This window comes from Delphinus delphis, chromosome 9, assembly GCF_949987515.2.
Source record: "Delphinus delphis chromosome 9, mDelDel1.2, whole genome shotgun sequence".
Lineage (NCBI taxonomy): Eukaryota > Metazoa > Chordata > Mammalia > Artiodactyla > Delphinidae > Delphinus > Delphinus delphis.
This window is the reverse complement of record NC_082691.1, coordinates 14,313,950-14,335,587: the sequence shown is the minus strand read 5'-3', so window position 1 is coordinate 14,335,587 and position 21,638 is coordinate 14,313,950. Positions and strand designations below refer to the sequence as shown.

General features: G+C 35.5%; 1 protein-coding gene across 6 annotated transcripts in view; it reads left to right on the top strand.

The window, feature by feature from the left end:
• The window catches only part of SUGCT (succinyl-CoA:glutarate-CoA transferase), a 684,957-nt gene that overhangs the window by 295,161 nt on the left and 368,158 nt on the right, over positions 1 to 21,638 (top strand). Inside the window, exon 13 of one of the 6 annotated variants that reach the window (XM_060020210.1) lies at positions 1,060 to 7,132. The exons of the other annotated variants lie outside the window; for them this stretch is intronic. Coding sequence (XP_059876193.1) covers positions 1,060 to 1,101 — 42 coding nt within the window. The 3' untranslated portion in view covers positions 1,102 to 7,132. Of the gene's footprint in view, positions 1 to 1,059; positions 7,133 to 21,638 lie in introns of those variants that run through there. 6 annotated transcript variants of the gene reach the window in all.

The following is a 21,638-nucleotide window of genomic DNA, read 5'->3' as shown; positions in this document are numbered from 1 at the left end:
AATAGTGATATTCTAAGTCAGGATACCAACTTTTCCTACTACCCCAAAAGTCTTTGAAAACTGCCTTCTTATCCACCAAAAAGTAGATTCTAATTGTTACAATTCTAATATCAAAAATTCTTAATCATACAGTGATAGTTATTGACAATAGCGTAGAGTTGGTCTCTTATATACCATTTCATTCTTCTTTGGAATTTAAACACCAAAATGTGTGTATAAAATTATCTGGATTTTTAGAAAGACTAGAGAGCAGTGTAATATTAGTACAAGGACCTACTGTATGGCACAGGGAACCCTGCTCAATATTCTGTAACAACCTAATCAGGAAAAGAATTTGAAAAGGAATAGATACATGTGTATGTATAACTGAATCACTTTGTTGTACACCTGAAAGTAACACAACACTGTTAATCAACTGTACTCCAATATGAAATAAAAAGTTGAAAAAAGTAAAAATAAGCAAAGATGACTCTGGCAATTGTTCGTAGGACTGTTTGGCACAAGACGTAAGGGCACCATCTTTATATGCCTGGAAGTGTTTGGCTCTTTTAGAAGGAATTCCCTGTCATTATGTATTTTGAAAGGAATGTAGAAGCTGAAAAAATCAGGGAGTTAAAAAAAATTTGTATAAAATAAATACAGTAGTAAGACCATGGAGTCAGAAGTGTTGGGCAGTTTTATATTTTCTAGGCTTTGGTTTCCTCAATGGTAAAGTGATGAAATAGAATCTTTTCTCTATATTGTAAGTGTTAAATGTGACAATGTTTATCAAAGGCACATAGTAGGGATTGCTAGATGGTAAAAGTTTAGTAAATGGTAATAGCTCTGGTTATGGTGCCCTTTATGGTTATATTTTTATTAAAAAACACTTTCTTTTACTTATTATTTAGTGGATAGAGGCAAATCCAGTGTAGCTGCAGGGATGGGGATCATTAGCTTAAAATCAAGGTCTAACTAATATCCTTTTAAGAAAATCTGTCTGCAGACTGTGTGCCAAGAAGTTCTCAGCCCTTCAGTAATTTTTCTGATTACTGAAAATCTTTTTGTTTTCCGTAAAAGTCTGATTTCCATTCAAGGTGTCCTCCCTTGTTTTTCCCCTGACGAGCTGTGGAGTTTCTTGGCCCTGGGTACATGGAACCGGCCACTTCTGTTCAGATGTGGGACTGCACCGCTGGCGCTCGTGGCCCAGCTCTCCATGTGCGCCGTGCCAGCACAGCTGCTAGTTCAACTGAAAATTGATTTGGGTGAAGTACAAGGCCTGGAACATGGCGCAGGAAGTGAGACTTTGATGAAGTGGAAAGGGGTATGTCTAACCAAAAAAAGAAAGAAGAAAAAAGATTAGAAGCATCAAAGAGCAGGAGATAATTTTCTGTGGGCCTACTTATCAAGTGGACCATTTATGTTTCATCTGTGGTTTGAACGTGGTAGGCAACAAAAATTGGCTTGACGGTCGAAACTGTTCCTAACCAAAATAATTTCCTCATAGTCTCATGTTCTGAGAACACTTGCCTTTTTGACTCAACCGAAACAACAAATGATTCTTTTTTTTCTGGGATAGATGCAAGGGTGTCTACCTTTTATCCTCTGATTATATGCTACAGACCTTTGCACAGTTAAAATGATCCTGCAGGCATCCACTGTTAAGTCCATCAGCAATACTACAGGAGATTTTGGTCTGTATTTACTGCTATCTCTGAGAAATTTTGATCCAAAACCCTTTTAGTGGTAGTTTTATTGTTTTTTCTCCCTCAATGATAAATTATCTGTGGAAAACTCTGTGCATTGTAGAAGTATAATATAGATTATCTGCATATAGATTTTAATAGTCATGTTTCCAAGTGCTTTCTTAAAATATCTTCTTTTAATCAGGCCAAGATTGTGTAGTACATTAAAGGAATTCTTAAAAAGTTTAAAAAACTTACTAGATGACCTCAGTATGGTCCTATTTAACATACCCTTGGGAACATGTGCATGAAATACATTGTGGTTTGAGGTTTTCCAACCCAAACAGACTTAAAAGAAAATGCAGCTTTTAATAGAAACTATTCAAATTCCTGCAAAAATAGGTATGGATCTCACCACTGAGAGGGTTTAAAAGCATCATTATCTACCATGAGAATCAAAAGAGAATGTGTTATCCTGCTTTTTCTATTTTGCTCAAGACCGTAAATTTGGCGGTTCTAGTGTATCACCATTTTTGAATGAAATGCTCAGTTAAAAAATATATGTGTATGTGAATGACTGGACCTCTGATTAATGTTTTTCTTTCTCCTTGATGCCATGACCTGTGGGTGGGGAAGAGAGGGCAAAGGATGTCGCAAAACTGGTGTTATTTAACAGAGTCTTCACATTTATACCACACAAGTTGAATCCATCAGGTGTAAGACATCACCCTGAAGCATCACTTCTGAGAACTATTGGGAGGGAAATATCAGAACTGAAATATCACAGCTGGCCCTGATTTTAACTGGTGCCAAACACCTGCAGACTCTAAAAGGATACCAAAATAAAACCCCACCCTGTGGCAGCAAGCCAGCCCTTAACAACCCTTCCTTAATTTTGCATCACCATCAAGATTAATTTAACATTTTCTACAGAAACCTTATTCTTCCTGTCCCAGAAGGCCATTATAACTCCTGTAGCCAATCTTTCGTATGGGATAAATATGTCATAGAAACAGAGTGAAGTCTTGAAATATTTGATAGCTTAAAATTATCTGTTGTTTTCATATCATTATTTGTGGAAGCCTGTGAAGTTGGAGGCTTTATTAATCTCTAGGCTAGCTCATATTCTCCAAGTGACTTTGTTTTAGCACATTTTGGCAAAATATCTGAGCATCTGGGGGAAAAAAGCCTTCAGGATTCATATAGTAAGTGTCAGAAGCTCCCCAAAATACAGAGCTATTTTTCAAGTCCTTTCTACCTATACATGCAGACACACATGTGCACACATGCACACACATACATACACACATGCACTACTGATGCATTTTAAAGATTGCCTTTTGAATGACATTAGTTAATATTTATTGAAATGCAGTTGCATAGCCCTGGGAGGGTCATACAAATCAAGCAAAATTATATCCTTGTTTCTAATACTGCTGGGAAATACATACATACAGTGCTCCCTGTAACTGGAAAACAGTTGATGAAGATCTGAGGTAAAACAGTGTGTCTGGAAATAATTCCTAGTAGACAAAAGAGATACAAAAATAAAATTTATGTATATCTCTGAGTATATATGACACATTTCAGATAGTGAACAAATTCAGACATTTTGTTCTGTGATACCTGGGTATAATATTTTCAGTTTTGGAAAAAATAATCTGTTTCATACGTAAGTGATCAAATGAAATAAAAATTGAAAGTTTAAGGATTCAATTTTATATTAAAATATAAGACAATGATATCCAATTTTATTTTGTTGTGTTGAAAAGAATCGTAATACAGAAAAACCTCATGCGTTATCATGTAAGAGGAAACCTATTGAAATGTCAAATAAAAGTTAAGGTCTCAGTATTACATTACTGGCATTTTATGTTCATTCTTTATGTATACCTAGGAAATTTGGATGCATCGGGTTTTTTTAAGCTATCACACTTACATATTTAGATATCTAACTGGAATGCCTTGGACATTACCTGATTGACATTGATGGAGAAAAGGTAATAGAATTTATGTTAAAGAAAAAAGTCTCTCTTTTTGTTATTTTCATGAAAGGCATGGTTCAGGGCAGAGGAGACTAGTCACTTTTTCATTCTGTCAGTCACTCAGTTATTTGTTCAGCAAATAGTAATTTCTGGCCTGCTATATATGTATGGTCTTTTAATTTTTTTTATTTTTGGCTGCGATGGGTCTTGTGGCTGCACACGGGCTTTCTCTAGTTGCGGCGAGTGGGGGCTACTCTTCTTTGCGGTGCGCGGGCTTCTCACTGCGGTGGCTTCTCTTGTTGCGGAGCACGGGCTCTAGGCCCGCGGGCTTCAGTAGTTGCAGCACGTGGGCTCAGTAGTTGTGGCACGTGGGCTCTAGAGCACAGGCTCAGTAGTTGTGGTGCACGGGCTTAGTTGCTCCACGGCATGTGGGATCTTCCCGGACCAGGGATCGAACCCTGTCCCCTGCATTGGTAGGTGGATTCTTAACTACTGTGCCACCAGGCAAGTCCTTTATGGTCTTGTATTAGGTATTTGGCCAGGGGAGGGATGAAGGAAAACAGTGAAGCACTAGGACAAAGGTGAAACTATTAAGCATTCAGGAAGGTTGTACAGTCCAGTTTAAGGTAGAAAGTGTCCAGTGTCACAGAACAGTTACACAAAAATGCTCTGAGTATTTTTAGTAGCAAGAAATGATAGGTATAAAGCATCATGAGATTCTCCTATTTAATTAACAAAAGCTTAAAATCTGACAAAGACTTGCAAAATGTCTTAATCATGAAATTTACCAAAGAACTCTTTATCCTTTTAAATACTCTTTGTAATTAGCTTATCATATTACTACTAAATTCCTTCTCAATGATTAAGCGGAATTTAATGGAGGGTTTCAACTCTATTCAGTAATTTTGAAGATATTTGTGATCTGAGAAAGTCTGAAGACTTTTTTATTTTTGGCAAAAGTTATTTTCTCTGTCTCTCCTCTTTCTCACAGTTTATTCATCAGGCTCCACTTATCTCCTATTTCAGAGTAGAGATTCATAGTATAAGCATTGACTTTTACTGAGCCTTGAACTTTCAAGCCAAATACATAATTTATTATTTTGATTAGTAAAAAATAGGAATCAAGAAAGAGTAATCTCAGGAAAGTGCCAATAAAAATCACAGTGAGGAGCTTCCATACTGTTTTCCATAGTGGCTGTACAAATGTACCTTCCCATCAACAGAGCACAGGGTTCCCTTTTCTCCACATCCATGTCAGCATTTGTTCTCTCCTGTCTTTTTCATGATAGACATCCTAACAGGTGTGAAGTGATATCTCACTGTGGTTTTGATTTGCATTTGTCTGATGATTAGTGATGTGTACTTTTTCATGTACCTGTTGGCCATTTGTGTGTCTACTTTGGAAAAATGTCTATTCAAGTCCTTTGCCCATTTTTAATAGAAGTATACATTAAATAATTTGAAGTTTATCAATACAGTAGAACAATATATTGCCTTTATCTCATGGTTTTGAGGAATGACATGGAAAGTGTTCATTTATAAAAATAAAAATGCAGCATACAAAATTGTGTATATTGTATGACCTCAATTTTGTAAAACTATTCTCTTAAAAACAATCATATGTTACTTTGTAATCAGGAAAATAAAGGGTTTAAATATTCCTATAGCTTAAATAGTTTCTTAAGTGGAAATTTAAAATGAATTTTTGTTATTTTTAAATAGTTAAAACAGATGCCAATACGGAATGCTATGATTTCACATATGTATTCAAATGAAAATACTTTTTTATTGAGGTGTAACTGGCATATAACATTATATTAGTTTCAAGTGTACAACGTAATGATTAGATATTTGTATATAGCGTGAAATGATCACCACAATAAATCAATTTAAAATCCATCACCATCCATAGTTAAAAATTTTTTTCTTATGATGAGAGCTTTTAAGATCTACTTTCTCAGCAACTTTCAAATATATAGCTTATTAACTATAGTCCCCATGCTGTACATTACATCTCCATGACTTATTTATTTTATAGCTGGAAGTTTGTACTTTTTGACTCCCTTTGCCCATACAGATGCTTTTAAGTATCATTTGTTATAGTTATTTACATACATTAGAAACATTCTAGTTGTACTATTGGTAGTACTGAACATGAACGATGATTGACAAGGACTGAGCACTATTGATATTTTAAGAACTTTTCTAAAATGATTAATAATGAAGGAGGAATAGATACAAAATGGTGTATTTGTCACCTAAAGGGAGCTTGGAATGGAGTTCTACGTTCTTTGAGAACTCAGCAGTTAAAAATGCACCCTGAATTTGCAATTTATCTCTTTTATTTTTGTCAGTGTGCTTTAGGTGTTGTACTAAGAAACCACTGACTAACCTAAGGACATGAATATTTACATCTATATTTTCTTATAAGAGTTTTACAATATTTAAGTCTTACATTCAGGTCTATGATCCATTTTGAGTGTGTGTGTGTGTGTGTGTGTGTGTGTGTATGTATGAATTTATCTCATTGTTCCAGCATCGTTTGTTGAAAAGATTATTCTTTTCCCATTGAATTTTCTTGACACTCTTGTTCAAAATCCATTGGCTATTAAAGAAAGGTTAATTTCAGAAGTTTGATTATTTAAGAGTGTCTTGATTAATTTTCATATTTGTGTGAATTTCTCAAACTTTCTAAGTTTGATTTCTAATTGTATTCACTGTGTTTGAAAAACATACTTTGTGTGATTTCAACTTCTTCAAATTTATGGAGGCTTATGTTATGCCCTAGCATAGAATCGATCTGCAGAATGTTCCATGTGTTCTTAAGAAGAATGTATATTTTGTTGAAGTATTCTGTAGATGTCTGTTAGGTCTTGTTTATACCATTGTTTAACTCTTGTATTTTCTTGCTGATCTTCTGCCTAGTCATTATATCCATTATGGAAAGTTGGGTGTTGACTTCTCCACCTCATACTCTTGCATTGTCTGTGTAACCTTTCAGTCAGTTTTTACTTCATGTATTTTTGGGCTCTGTTGTTATGTGCATATATGCTTATCATGGTTATATCTTCCTGATGGATTGTCCCTTTTATCATCATGTCTCTCTCTTTACTTCTATAACATGTTTTCTTTTAATATCTATTTTCTGATATTTCTGATATTTTTATATATATATATTAATATAACCACCCATTCTCTTTATGGTTGTGGTTTGCATTGTACATCTTTTTCCATCCTTTTATTTTCAGCCTGTTTGCATATTTGAATCTAAAGTATCTCTCACATAGATAGTATATAGTTGGGTCCTGTTTCTTTAAAATCCAATTTGCAAATATCTGCTTTTTGATTGAATTTTATTTTTATTAACATCTTTATTGGAGTATAATTGCTTTCCAATGGTGTGTTAGTATAAAAGAGTGAATCAGGGCTTCCCTGGTGGTACAGTGGTTGAGAGTCCGCCTGCTGATGCAGGGGACATGTGTTCGTACCCCGGTCTGGGAAGATCCCACATGCCGTGGAGCGGCTAGGCCCATGAGCCACGGCCGCTGAGCCTGCGCGTCCGGAGCCTGTGCTCCTCAACGAAAGAGGCCACAACAGTGAGAGGCCCGTGTACCGCAAAAAAAAAAAAAAAAAGAGTGAATCAACTATACGTATACGTATATCTCGATATCCCCTCCCTCTAGGTGGACGCAAAGCACCGAGCTGATCTCCCTGTGCTATGCGGCTGCTTCCCACTAGCTACCTGTTTTACATTTGGTAGTGTATATATGTCCATGCCACTCTCTCACTTCGTCCCAGCTTACCCTTCCCCCTCCCCATGTCCTCAAGTCCATTCTGTACGTCTATGTATTTATTCCTGTCATACCCCTAGGTTTTTCAGAACCACTTTTTTTTTTTTAGATTACCTGTGTATGTGTCAGCATACGGTATTTGTTTTTCTCTTTCTGACTTACTTCACTCTGTATGACAGACTCTAGGTCCATCCACCTCACTACAAATAACTCAATTTCATTTCTGTTTATGGCTGAGTAATATTCAATTGTATATATGCGCCACATCTTCTTTATCCATTCATCTGCCGATGGACACTTAGGTTGCTTCCATGTCTTGGCTATTGTAAGTAGAGCTGCAGTGAACATTGTGGTACGTGACTCTTCTTGAATTATGGTTTTCTCAGGGTATATGCCCAGTAGTGGAATTGCTAAGTCATATGGTAGCTCTGTTTTTAGTTTTTTAAGGAACCACTATGCTGCTCTCCATAGTGGCTGTATCAATTCACATTCCCACCAAGAGTGCAAGAGGGTTCCCTTTTTTCCACACCCTCTCCAGCACTTACTGTTTGTAGACATTTTGATAATGGCCATTCTGACTGGTGTGAGGTGATACCTCATTGTAGTTTTGATTTGCATTTCTCTAATAATTAGTGACATTGACGATTCTTTCATGTGTTTGTTGGCAAGCTGTGTATCTTCTTTGGAGAAATGTCTGTTTAGGTATTCTGCCCATTTTTGAATTGGGTTGTTTGCTTTTTTGATCTTGAGCTGCTTGAATATTTTGGAGATTAATCCTTTGTCAGTTGCTCCGTTTGCAATATTTTCTCCCATTCTGAGGGTTGTCTTTTGGTCTTGTTTATGGTTTCCTTTGCTGTGCAAAAGCTTTTAAGTTTCATTAGGTCCCATTTGTTTATTTTTGTTTTAATTTCCATTTCTTTAGGAGGTGGGTCAAAAGGATCTTGCTGTGATTTATGTCATAGAGTGTTCTGCCTATGTTTTCCTCTAAGAGTTTGATAGTGTCTGGCCTTACATTTAGGTCTTTAATCCATTTTGAGTGTATTTTTGTGTATGGTGTTAGGGAGAGTTCTAATTTCATTCTTTTACATATAGCTGTCCAGATTTCCCAGCACCACTTATTGAAGAGGCTGGCTTTTCTCCATTGTGTATTCTTGCCTCCTTTATCAAAGATAAGGTGACCATATATGCATGGGTTTATCTCTGGGCTTTCTATCCTGTTCCATTGATCTATATTTCTGTTTTTGTGCCAGTACCATACTGTCTTGATTATGGTAGCTTTGTAATATAGTCTGAAGTCAGGGAGCCTGATTCTCCAGCTCTGTTTTTCTTTCTCAAGATTGCTTTGGCTATTCGGGGTCTTTTGTGTTTTCACACACAGTGTGAAATTTTTTGTTCTAGTTCTGTGAAAAATGCCAGTGGTAGTTTGATAGGGATTGCATTGAATCTGTAGATTGCTTTGGGCAGTATAGTCATTTTCACAATGTTGATTCCCCCAATCCAAGAACATGGTATATCTCTCCATCTGTTGGTATCATCTTTAATTTCTTTCATCCATGTCTTATAGTTTTCTGCATACAGGTCTTCGTCTCCTTACGTAGGTTTATTCCTAGGTATTTTATTCTTTTTGTTGCAGTGGTAAATGGAAGTGTTTCCTTAATTTCTCTTTCAGATTTTTCATCACTAGTGTATAGGAATGCCAGAGATTTCTGTGCATTAATTTTGTATCCTGCTACTTTACCAAATTCATTGATTAGCTCTAGTAGTTTTCTGGTAGCATCTTTAGGATTCTCTATGTATAATGTCATGTCATCTGCAAACAGTGACAGTTTTACTTCTTCTTTTCTGATTTAGATTCCTTTTATTTCTTTTTCTTCTCTGATTGCTGTGGCTGAAACTTCCAAAACTATGTTGAATAATAGTGGTGATAGTGGGCAACCTTGTCTTGTTCATGATCTTAGTCGAAATGATTTCAGTTTTTCACCATTGAGAATGATGTTGGCTGTGTGTTTGTCATATACGGCCTTTATTATGTTGAGGTAAGTTCCCTCTATGCCTTCTTTCTGGAGGTTTTTTATCATAAATGGGTGTGAATTTTGTCAAAAGCTTTTTCTGCGTCTATTGAGATACTCATATGGTTTTTCTCCCTCAGTTTGTTAATATGGTGTATCACATTGATTGATTTGCATATATTGAAGAATCCGCTTGCATTCCTGGGATAAACCCCACTTGATGATGGTGTATGATCCATTATGTGCTGTTGGATTCTGTTTGCTAGTGTTTTGTTGAGTATTTTTGCATCTATTTTCATCAGTGATATTGGCCTGTTGGTTTCTTTTTTGGTGACATCTTTGTCTGGTTTTGGTATCAGGGTGATGGTGGACTCGTAGAATGAGTTTGGGAGTGTTTCTCCCTCTGCTGTATTTTGGAAGAGTTTGAGAAGGATAGATGTTAGCTCTTCTCTAAATGTTTGATAGAATTCACCTGTGAAGCCATCTGGTCCTGGGTTTTTGTTTGTTGGAAGATTTTTAATCACAGTTTCAATTTCAGTGCTTATGATTGGTCTGTTTATATTTTCTGTTTCTTCCTGGTTCAGTCTCAGAAGGTTGTGCTTTTCTAAGAATTTTTCCATTTCTTCCAGGTTGTCCATTTTATTGGCATATAGTTGCTTGTAGTAATCTCTCATGATCCTTTGTATTTCTGTAGTGTTAGTTGTTACTTCTCCTTTTTCACCTCTAATTCTATTGATTTGAGTCTTTTCCCTTTTTTTCTTAATGAGTCTGGCTAATGGTTGATCAGTTTTGTTTATCTTCTCAAAGAACCTGATTGAATTGTTTACGCCGTTCACACTCACATTTATTATTGATAGGATTTCCAGCCAACATTTGCTCTCTGTTTCATGTGTTTATTTTTCTATTTCCTTTTCATTGCTTTCATTTGCATTAAGTGGGTATTTTCTAATGTAACATTTAAATTCTTTTAGTGATTTTTGGTGATATTTCTGAAATTTTTCTTATTAATTTCTCTAGGCCTATAATGTATATCTTAACTTATCAGGTTTGACTTCAGTTTTATACCAGCTTAGTTACAGTGAAATATGGAAACTTTACTCCTATATAACTCCTATAGATATGTATGTATATTATAAACTCAGCAATACAGTTATAATTGTTACTCTATAAATGTTATGTAATATTAAGTCTTTCAAGGAAGCTGATGAAAGAAATAAGAGCTAATTTATATTTATAGAATTTTTAATATTAATTTTATGTATGCTATTTTGCCCTCTTAATTTCTTCTCATTGACCTGAGTTCTAGGTTTAAGTTGGATTTGATGTCCTTTCCTTACTCCAACACATGTGTTTTGCTCTTATTCACCTCCCTTGTGCTCTTTATTGTCAAATAGATTACATTTCTGTATGTTATGCATTCAACAGTACACTTTTATACATGTTGTTTATTGCAGTAGCATTTTGAATAAGTCAAGAGAAGAAAGGAGAAGAAATATGCAATTGCACTGTTGTTTGTAAATGCCTACATGATTATCTAACTGGTATGCTTTAGGTGTGTCAGTGTGTGGATTTGTAGTGCTGTATGGGTCATTTACTTTCATCCTAAAGAATTTTCTTTGGTGTTCAGTGTAATGTAAGTCTGCTACCAACAAATTCTCTCAGCTTTTGTTTATCTGGGATTATCTTTAGTTTGCCTTCATTTGTGAAAGATAGTTTTGCTGGATACAATATTCTTGTTTGATAGTTTTTACTTTCAGCATTTTGAGTATGTTGCTTCACTGCCTTCTAATTCCCATGGTGTCTAATGAGATGTTATATGTTAATCTTATTGGGTTCCCTTTATGTGATGTAATTTTTCTTTTGCTCTTTTCAGGATTTTCTCTTTGTCTTTGAGCATTTTGAGTATGATGTGTCTGGGTGTGTGTTGATCTCTTTATATTTATCCTATTTAGAGTTCATTGAGCTTCTTGGATGGTAAATTAATGTTTTTCATAAAATTTGTAAAGTTTTATTTCTTTGATTCATCTGTTTCTTCTTCTGGTACCCCAATTATGTGTATGTTGGTGCACTTAATGGTGTCTCACATTTCTCTGAAACTTTGTTTAGTTTTCTTAATTATTTTTTCTTTCTGAAATTCAGATTGAATAATTTCTATTAGTCTGCCTCTGAGTTTGAGTTTGCTGATTCTTTCTTCTGATAATTCAAATATATGATTGAGCCCCTCAAGTGAATTTTTCATTTCAGTTATTGTACTTTTCAACTCCAGAATATCCATTTGATTCCTTTTAATAATTTGAATATTTCTATCTATTTATTGATATTATCTCTTTGATGAGACATTGTCTTCATATCTTCCTTTAATTCTTTAAGCATGGTTTCCTTTTGTTCTTCAATCATGTATATAATAGCTGCTTTGAAGTTTTTTTCTGCTACGTCCACCATCTGGGCCTCTTCAAAGGCAGTTTCTATTGCCAGCTCTTTCTTTCTGTGTATTGGACACAGTTTACTGTTTCTTTGCATGTGTCATAATTTTTGGTTGATATCTGGACGTTTTAGATCCCCCTACCCCAGAGGTTGTTTTGTTTGTTGCTTACTAGGTCAAACAACAGTGATTTGGCTGTGCTAATTCTGTGAAGTCTTTTTTATCTGCAGTTCACAGCTTCTGATGTCCCAGCTCAGATTGGTTCCACTTGTTTTTATCTTTTACCTAGTGATCACTCCTGGGCAGGCATAAGCCATTGAGTCGGAATATCACACTTGGCGGTTTCAAGGTGATTGGGCTCAGGCTGCGTGTTCTGATTAGCTTTCTGTGGGCCATGGTTCTAATGTCACTTCAGTTTTCCAAACTTCTGTAGAGCTATCCAAATCTGTGATGTGTATTCACCACCTAATAGCCAGCCTGAGATCTGGGTGGTGTAGTATCTGTTAGTTCAGTTCTCAAAGTGTGGTTTGTTGAATTAAGTATGTGCGTATGCCCAGAAATTCATAAACAGCCTTATGCAGTTATATTCCCAAGCTCCTTTCTCATGACCTCCTTGGTAATTTCCAGTTTCCTGGGGTGCCTCTTTTTGGTCTTCTGGCCAGAATGCTATGGCTTTAGTTATCCTGTTCTCCTGTGCACTTCCATAACTGCTCCTGTCTTTGGGACCAGGTGGCAGCTGGACAGAGATAGGAAAAGAACAATGGATTTAACTCCACTTTTTGGAAACTGCTGTTCCATCAAACTTAAAGGGACGTTCCCCTCTCTTTGGACTTTGGCTTTTGCTGGTTCCCATTGCCTCCTCTAGTCAAAGCTGCTGCTACCACTGTCACCTCAGTACTGCCTGAGATCTGGGGTAGGGAAATGGATAAAAGAAAGCAAAAACCAGGAGATTTCCACGCTCTCTTTGAGTGTTATGCATTCCCTTTCCTATTCCTTGAGCCAGAACTAGGAGGCTTCTCCTGGAGCTTTCTTTGTCTGCACCTATTTTCATTCTGGCTGCTATAACAAAAATACCATTGACAGGGTTACTAATAAACAACAGAAATTTATTTGTCATGTTTCTGGAAGCTGGGAAACCCAAGATCAAGGCACTGGCATATTCACTATCTGAACCCACTTCTTGGTTCATAGGCGGCCATTTTTTTCACTTGATCCTCTCATGGTGGAAGGGGTGAGGGAGCTCTCTGAGGTCTCTTTTATAAGGATGTTAATCCCATTCTTGAGGGCTCCATTCTCTTGAACTACTCACCTCCCCAGGGCTACATCTCCAAATACTATCCCACTGGAGGACTAGGTTTCAATGTATGAATTTGGCCAGGAGTGCACAAACATTTATCTATAGCAGCGTCCCAGTGCTCAGTTTGTTTCCTATGTGATGGGTTCAGACCTGGGGATACAACAGTAAAAAAAAAAACTGGTAAACTTTCCACTTATATGGTAGTGTTTGAATTCTGTTCTTCCCCTCTCTGTCTGCTGCTGTTGACTTTTGAGTCCTTAAAAAGCTGCTTCATTTATTCTGTCCAGGTTTTATAGCTGCATTCAGTGGGAGACAATGTAGAGTATACTTATTGTTTCATAGTACCTGGAACCTGAACATTTCAACTTTAAAGCAAACATTTCTTAATATTTAAAAAAAAGTTTCTAGATCATTTTTCTTGAAGAGAATCCTAACACAGTTGTTAAGTTAAAGTAACTCAGAAAGTTCATGTACTTTGCAACTACTTTTTCATGCAAATTAGAATTTTTAGGAAATGTCTAATCAAAACAAAATATAGAAATAAATTGAATGAAGAGGTTAATAAATAACTGGAACTACGTGGACTCCAACTTTTATACTGATTGTCGGGTAAGCAGATGTTATAGTTTTGAACATTTATATGAATATATTTAGATTAATACATTATTGCTTTTGAATTCTTCATATATTGGGATTTTGTTTAGTTTTTTGTTAAAGTAAAGTGTTTCCTGGTACAGGAAAGAAAGAACGTCTTCTGACCTATGGGAATGAGTGGTTAGGTTGTCCTTAAACTATTTTCCTTAAATGTCAATTTTCTATGTTGGTCATCTGACAGTTACCTAGCACTTATTCAGCATTCTCTGGCAAATGCAATGTTTTGGAGTCTGAAGGAAAACAGAATTCTCAGAAAGAGGAGTAAGGTATCAGAGCCTGCAATGGTCAGGGAGACGGGGCAAAAGTTTTTTTAAGAAAGAGTCTGTTTTCTTGTTTCTGAGCAGTACTAAATCATTCACCAATTTTCACGGCAAATATAATACAAAGCTGGGACCTCCTGTGGTGCTAGGAAGTAAGGAAGTGCCCACAAAATGATGGGAACGTGTGGCAAAGGCGTTAATACAAACGAGTCAAGTTCAGAGAGGCCCCAGTAGCCAACGCAGGACAATTTGAATAACAAAACAAATATAAGATAATTATAGTAATGGACTATAATCCACAGAATAAAATAAATATCCATGACTCCATACTGATATAAATAAATAATTGAATCAGTCAGTAAATGTGGAAGAATGCAAAGAACTCTTTAGATTGTAGAATTTCAACTAATAAACATAAAAGCATGAGGGAAATAGGAAATTATCTTTAGGTAAACATCACAGTAATAATTATTGCAACAAAGAACTGTTGAAGGGTACTAAAACTATGGTGGACAAGAGGATCTTTGTATAATCTCAATGTATCTCTTTATCTTCTCAGTTATAAAGAAAAACTAGGAACTTCACCATGGGGAACTCTTACTGACATCAGCTTAACCAAGTGATTCAAGTTAGTAGCACCAGTAATAAGATCTGACAACATCATGAATCTTTCGTTATGATGCATAGCATCGCTTTCTTGCCCCAAATTTAATTGTGGGAAAATATCCGACCAACTCAAATTGAGAAATTCTATAAAATGCCTGACCAGTGCTCTTCAAAAGTGTCAAGGTTATGCAAGACAAAGACTGAGGAACTGTCCTAGATTGGAGAATGCTAAAAAAATATGACAGTTATTTGCAATGTGGGATACTAGATTGTATCCTGGTCCAGAGAAAAGGGCATTAGTGTGACACTTGTCAAAATTCCAAGTCTCGAGATTAGTTAGTGATATTGTTTCGATTTTAATTTTTTGCTTTTGATAACCAAACATCTGCTATTAACAGCTTATATGTTAATAGCAGAAGATGGGTGATGAATATTTGAGAACCGTGCTTTGCAACTTTTCTGTCCACCTAAAATTATTTCAAAATAAAAAGTAAAAAAAAAGAACACAGAAATTTTATTTCAAACACCTCACATTGTATAAATACAGAGGTAAAGAGCCTTGCATTAAAAAAATGAAAGTGTGAAGTGTCAAAGGGGAGTCCTCTATAGAACATGCAAAATAAAATTTCAAGTTTTATTGCTTCTCAGGTGTCCATCATTTAAAAACAATGCTTACAAAATATCAGAGGGCTCTTATATGCCATTGCATTTGTTTTTCTCACATTTCAAATTGACTGATTATAATAATTCTCTCTTTGCTGTACAGGGACGTGAGACTCTGAGTAGTATGAAGCCTGAACTATTATTGATATTTCTGCATCATAGTTGAGATTTTATTTCTGATGCCTGAGGACCACTAAGACAGCAACACACGCAATCAAATGTTCAGATCTTTTTCACACAACTGTAGTTGATCCCCTGTCAAGAATTTAAATGAAAGATAATTTAAATTCATTTTTCTTTAGAAAACAGATTTTTGCTAATTTATAAAATGTAATTAAAATGTTACCAGAATGCAGTTACTCTTGGAAATACTTCTCTACAGATTCTCATTTTTGCAAAATAGATATGTCTCTTTTAACTTTTATGAAAAATGGTTAAATTTTCACAATTGGTTTCAGAAGCTATCCAGTTTCTTAGTGGTACACGAAGTGTCAGTAGTTGTTGTAAGCCCTTTTACATCATCAGGCAGTGATTCTCAAACAGGATGGGCGTTAGAGTCACCTGGGGGACTTTTCCAAAATCTAGTTCCTGGAGCTCTAGCATCAGGGATTCTGATAACACAAGTCAGTATGGAGTTAAGGATATCTGGATTTTTAGAAGATTCCCCAAGGCTTGTACTGTAGAAATGTAGAATGCTTTGGAGAGGGGAGACTGTCATGGTTATGAACATGGTCTTTCTAGTTGCGACAGACCTGACTTTTTTTTTTCCACAAATAAATTATGAATTTAATTTAGAAACATGACAAAAATGGGCAAAGGATAAGATAGAAAACGCCTACCAAACTGAAAAAAAGGTGTATGCAGTTTATATTGTTAGATAAGCAGACCTGACTTTTATTTGGGCTCTGCCACTTACTCACTGGATGACTTTGGGCATTACTCAACCCTCATATGCCTCAGTTTACTCCTCTATAAAATAGATGTTTTAATGATTTTGACCTCATCTTTTTTTTAATATTTCAATGAGAGAAGATAGTGCATATAAAGTGTTTAAAATGAAGGCAATGTTTATTGATTAGTTTTTTAAGATGATTAGATGTTTTCTGGAAAATGCCATAGTGGAAGGGAAGGTATTTCAGGCAGAAGCAGCAACCAAGCAAGGGAATGGGATATGTGAAAAATGCCTGGGGAAATGTGAGAAGGGCAGGTGGTGTGTTATGGTTGGAGCATAGAGTGTGGATGAGATATGGTAGGAGGTAAAAATGGAGAACCCAAGAGTCGTTTTATGGAATACTTTATGCCATGCTGAAGAGTTTGATCTGTATCCAAACTGTCTGTCAGAACATGTAGTATGATGCCAGCTCCTGGAAGTGCAGCAGATGTACTCATACCAGCAGCAGTGTATTCTGGTGATCCTGGGTAGCTATGAAGCCCAGGAGAATGTAGGATGTAGGTATGCCTGTGTACACCTATATACGACATATGTCGTGTCTATTAGTCCCAGAGTAGAGTTTCAGTATAGAAAGTAGAAGTTCTAAGGTCCAAGCCATATTTGACACAGCCTACCAGAAAAAATACATTTTCAGGTTAATGGGAACTTAATCATCATAGCTATTCATTCTTTGTTTTATACCTTGTCAGCCATAAATCTGGGACTGAACCTCTCATCAACTCTAATTCGGGTATTAATCAAACTATATATGACCAGTGAACGAGCACTGGGAAGAAGTACGCCCCAGGTTACAGGAAGTCAGCTACGTTAATATATGGATGTGTGCGGGCATGTTGGGGAATGGTATTTATTGAACTGCAACTGGACTGACATATCCCATTCTAAGCTCTACTCCTAACCATCTTGGATTGTGAAATCTGTTTTAAAGAGCTTTCCCCAGGATAAGATTCAGTTCCTAGTCCCATGGAGCTCCATTTTACTTATCCTCAGATTGTCACTAAAGCAGGGGGAAGCCAGGACCTGACTGCGTGGGGACACCCGTATGCAGGGGCAGACACAGGCTAAGCGTGATGCCATTCTGTACTCTGGGATCCTCTGACCCAAGGCACACAGTGCCATCATGTCATTGAAAAAGTTAACTTTTATCCCGTAAAAGTTTATGACTGCATCTAGGGTTTATTTAAATTAGAAAATTCTCACACAGATAGTGGTGGCTGCAAGGTATAGAGGCTCAGAGAAGTATATACAAACTATATTAGAAGTACAATTAAATAAGGACTATATTTTTTCAGAGTCTGAGAAACTTGGACTTGGAAAAGAGGATGCCTTAGATGGTTATGATGATGATGTGTCATTGTCAGTTCTTCAGTTGCAGCAGTGGGACTCTGGTGGCAGATGTTGATAATGGGGGAGACTATGCGTGTGTGGGAGTTGGGGTACCTGGGAACTCTGTTTTCCTCTCAATTTTACTGTAAACCTAAAACTACTCTAAAAAATGAAGCCTTTAAATATGGAAAAAAGAAGATTCCCTAAACAATGTTGATGTTACCTTTAAACTAGGCTTTATAGTATTGAAATGGAGCTCAGTTTGTTGTCTGAGACCTGAAGATTCAGAATTCATTCATGATCAAATATTTCATGAGTGCCAACTGTGTGCAAATTAGTGTGCTAAACAATGGAGAGAAAGAATAGCAATACTTGGTTGACTCTAAGCAAATATAAGACTAATTAATAAACAGGAAGACCAAGTTATTTCTTTGCTATGAGAAATGTATTTGCTTCAAAGCCTTTAATATGTTAAATCTACTTCCTAGGGTATAATTTTTGGGTATTAAGGAACTCATGGGGAGCTAAGTTAATAATTAGGCTATTGTTGATAAAGATGAGATTTGAAGATCGCTGGAGTTCAGAATTTTTTTCCACTTTTTATTTTGAAGTAGTTAGATTCACAGGGAGTTGCAAAGATGGTACAGAGAGGTCCTGTGGACTCCTCACTTAGTTTCTCCCAATGATTGCATATTACATAATTATAGTATAATAACAAAACCAGGAGTCTGACTTTAGTACAGTGTATGTATACAGTTCTATGCCATTTTAATACACAAGTACGTAGATTTATGTAACCATGAACACAGTCAAGACACCGAACTGTTCCATAACCATAAAGATCTCCGTTATGCTACCACAACTGCCTCATTCCTAATTTGTCTTCCATCACTATAATTTTGTCCTTTCAAGAATGTTATATAAATGGAATCATACAGTATGTGACTTTAAAAAAATGACAGTTTTATTGAAATATTGTTCACATACTGTAAAATTACCCTTTTAAAGTATAAATCCATGTTTTTTAGCCCATTCACAGAATTGTGCAACCATCACCAGGGTCTAATTTCAGGACATTTTCGTAACCCCTAGTAGAAACCACATTAGCATTCACTCCCCATTTTTCCTTCCCCCAGCCCCTGGTAACCACTAATATACTTTCTGTGTCTGTGGATTTGCCTTTCTGTACATTTCATATAAATGGAATCATTCGACATGTGTCCTTATTTGAGTGGTTTATTTTACTTAGCATAATGTTTTCAAGGTTCTTCCATGTTGTAGTATGTGTCAGTACTTCATTGCTTTATATGGCTGAATAGTATTCCATTGTATAGGTATACCACATTTTACTTATCCATTCATCAGTTGATGGGCATTTGGGTTGTATCCATATTTGAATATTGCTTTTATTGTAAATTCATATATAAGCTTTGTGAAGACATAAGGCTTTATATCATTGGGTATATACCAAGTAGTGGAATTGCTGGATCATATGGTAACTCTATGTTTAGCTTTTTGAGGAACTGCTAAACTTTTTTCCAAAGTGGCTGCCCTCTTTTACAATCCCACAAGCAATGTGTGAAGGTTCCAATTTCTCCACATTCTTGCCAACACTTATTATCTATCTTTCCTTATTTATTTCCTTCCTTCTTTTCCTCCCTCCCCCCCCCTTCCTTCCTTCATTCTTTTGTTCCTTCCTTCCTTCTTTTTACAGCCACATTACTGGGTATGAAGTGGTATCTCATTGTAGTTTTGATTTGCATCTCACTAAGGAAAACGATGTTAAAAATATTCTAAAGTGATTATTGGTCATTTGTATGTCTACTTTGGATAAATGTCCATTCACATATTTTGCCTGTTTAAAAATTGGGTTATTTGTCTATTATTATTGAGTTCAAAGAGTTCTTTACATCTTCTGGATACAAGTTCTTAATCAAATATATGACTTGCAAATATTTTCTTTCATTCTGTGAGTTGTCTTTTTATTTTCTTGATGGTGTTCTTTAAAGCACAAATGCTTTTAATTCTGGTGAAGTGTCATGTATCTGTTTTTTCTTTTGTTTTTATTTTGGGTGTCATATCAAAGAAACATTGCCTAATCCAAGTACATAAAGATTTATGATTATATTTTCTTCTAAAAATTTTATAGTTTCACCTTTTATATTTAATTCTCTGATCTATTTTGAGTTGATTTTTGCATATGGGGTGAGGTAGGAGTCTAACTCTTTTCGTTTGCATATGGATAACCAATGGTACAAAACCAATTGTTGAAAGACTGTTCTTTGTCTCATTGGATTTTCTGGCACCCTTGTTGAGAATTATTTCACAGTAAATGTGAGGCTTTATTTATGTTCCATTGGTCTGTATATCTATCCTTTTGCTGTTACCACGCTGTCTTGAACTGTAGTTTTGTCATAGTTTTGAAAAGAAGAAGTGTGAGTACTCCAACTATGGTTTTCTTTTAGAAGGTTGTTTTGTTTTTCCAGGCCCTTTGCACTTTCATATGAATTTTAGGAGTATCTTGCCAATTTCTCCTAGTCTGTTGGGATTTTGAAAGGAATTGTGTTAAATCTGCAGATCAATTGGGTAGTATTGCCATTTTAGTAATATTAAATCTTCTGATTCATGAAGATGGATGTCTTTCCATTTATTTAGTCTTCTTTGTTTCAAAAATATTTTGTAGTTTTTGTTGTATGAGACTTGTATTTCTTTGTTAAATTTTACCTGAGTATCCTATTCTTTTTGATGATATTGTAAATGTAATTGGTTTCTTAATTTTACTTTCGTATTTTTAATTACTATCACATGGAGATAAAAAAGACTTTTGTATATTGATCTGTATCCTCCAATCTTGCTGAATGCATTTATCAGTTTTAATAACATTTCTTTTTGGAAGGATGGGGATTCTTTGGGATTTTTCTATATATGAGATCATGTCATCTTCCAGTCCAATCTGGATGGTTTCCTTCTCAATTTTTGCTAGAATTCCCTGGATGGAACCTCTGGTACAATGTTGAATAGAAGTAGCAAGAGCAGGCATCCTTGTCTGTTCCTGATCTAAGGGGCAAAGCATTCAGTCTTTCACCATTAGGTATAACATTTGCTGTGGTCTTTTCATAGATGCCTATTATTAGGATGAGGCAGTTACTTTGAATTTGTTATTGAATGCTTTTATCATAAAGATGTGTTGGTTTTCTGTATCTGTCGAAATGATCTTTTTTTTTTTAATTGACATGTGGTATCACATTAATTGATTTTTCAGCTGTCAAACCAAACGTGCATTCCTGGGATAAATTGAACTTAGTCATAGTATATAATCCTTTTTATGTGTTGCTGTGTTTGGTTTGCTAGTATTTTGTTGAGAATTTGTTTTGTCTATATTCATAAGAGATGTAGTTTATATATTCATAAGAGTCTGTAGTTTTCCTGTTATGTCTTGTCTGGTGTTGGTTTCAGGGTAATACTCATATAATGAGTTGAAAACTTATATAATGAGTTGGCCTCATATATGTATAGGTATAATTTTTTTTTTAAATTAGTGAACTTAATAGTATTGTACTTCTTACTGTCTTTTTTTTCCCATTATTTTTTCACTGTTTCTCAGATTGCATAATCTCTATCAACCTATCTTCAAGTTTGCTGATTCTTTCTTCTCCCAGTTCAAATTTACTTTTTAGCCCCTCTAGTGAATATTTTATTTTAGTTATTTTACTTTTCAACTCCACAATTTTTATTTGGCCCTTTTAAAATAATTTCTTTTTCTTTATTGATATTCTCTATTTGGCAAGATGTTTTCATCATTCTTTCCTATAATTCGTTAAGCATGGTTTCCTTTAGTTTTCTGAATACACTTATAAGGCTATTTTGAAGTCTTTATCCATCTGAATATATTTATAAGGCTATTTTGAAGTCTTTATCCATTAAGTTTTTACAATTGAATACTCTCACAAGCAGTTTCTGTTACCTGCCCTTCTTCTTGTGTATGAGTCATATTTTCATGTTTCTTTGC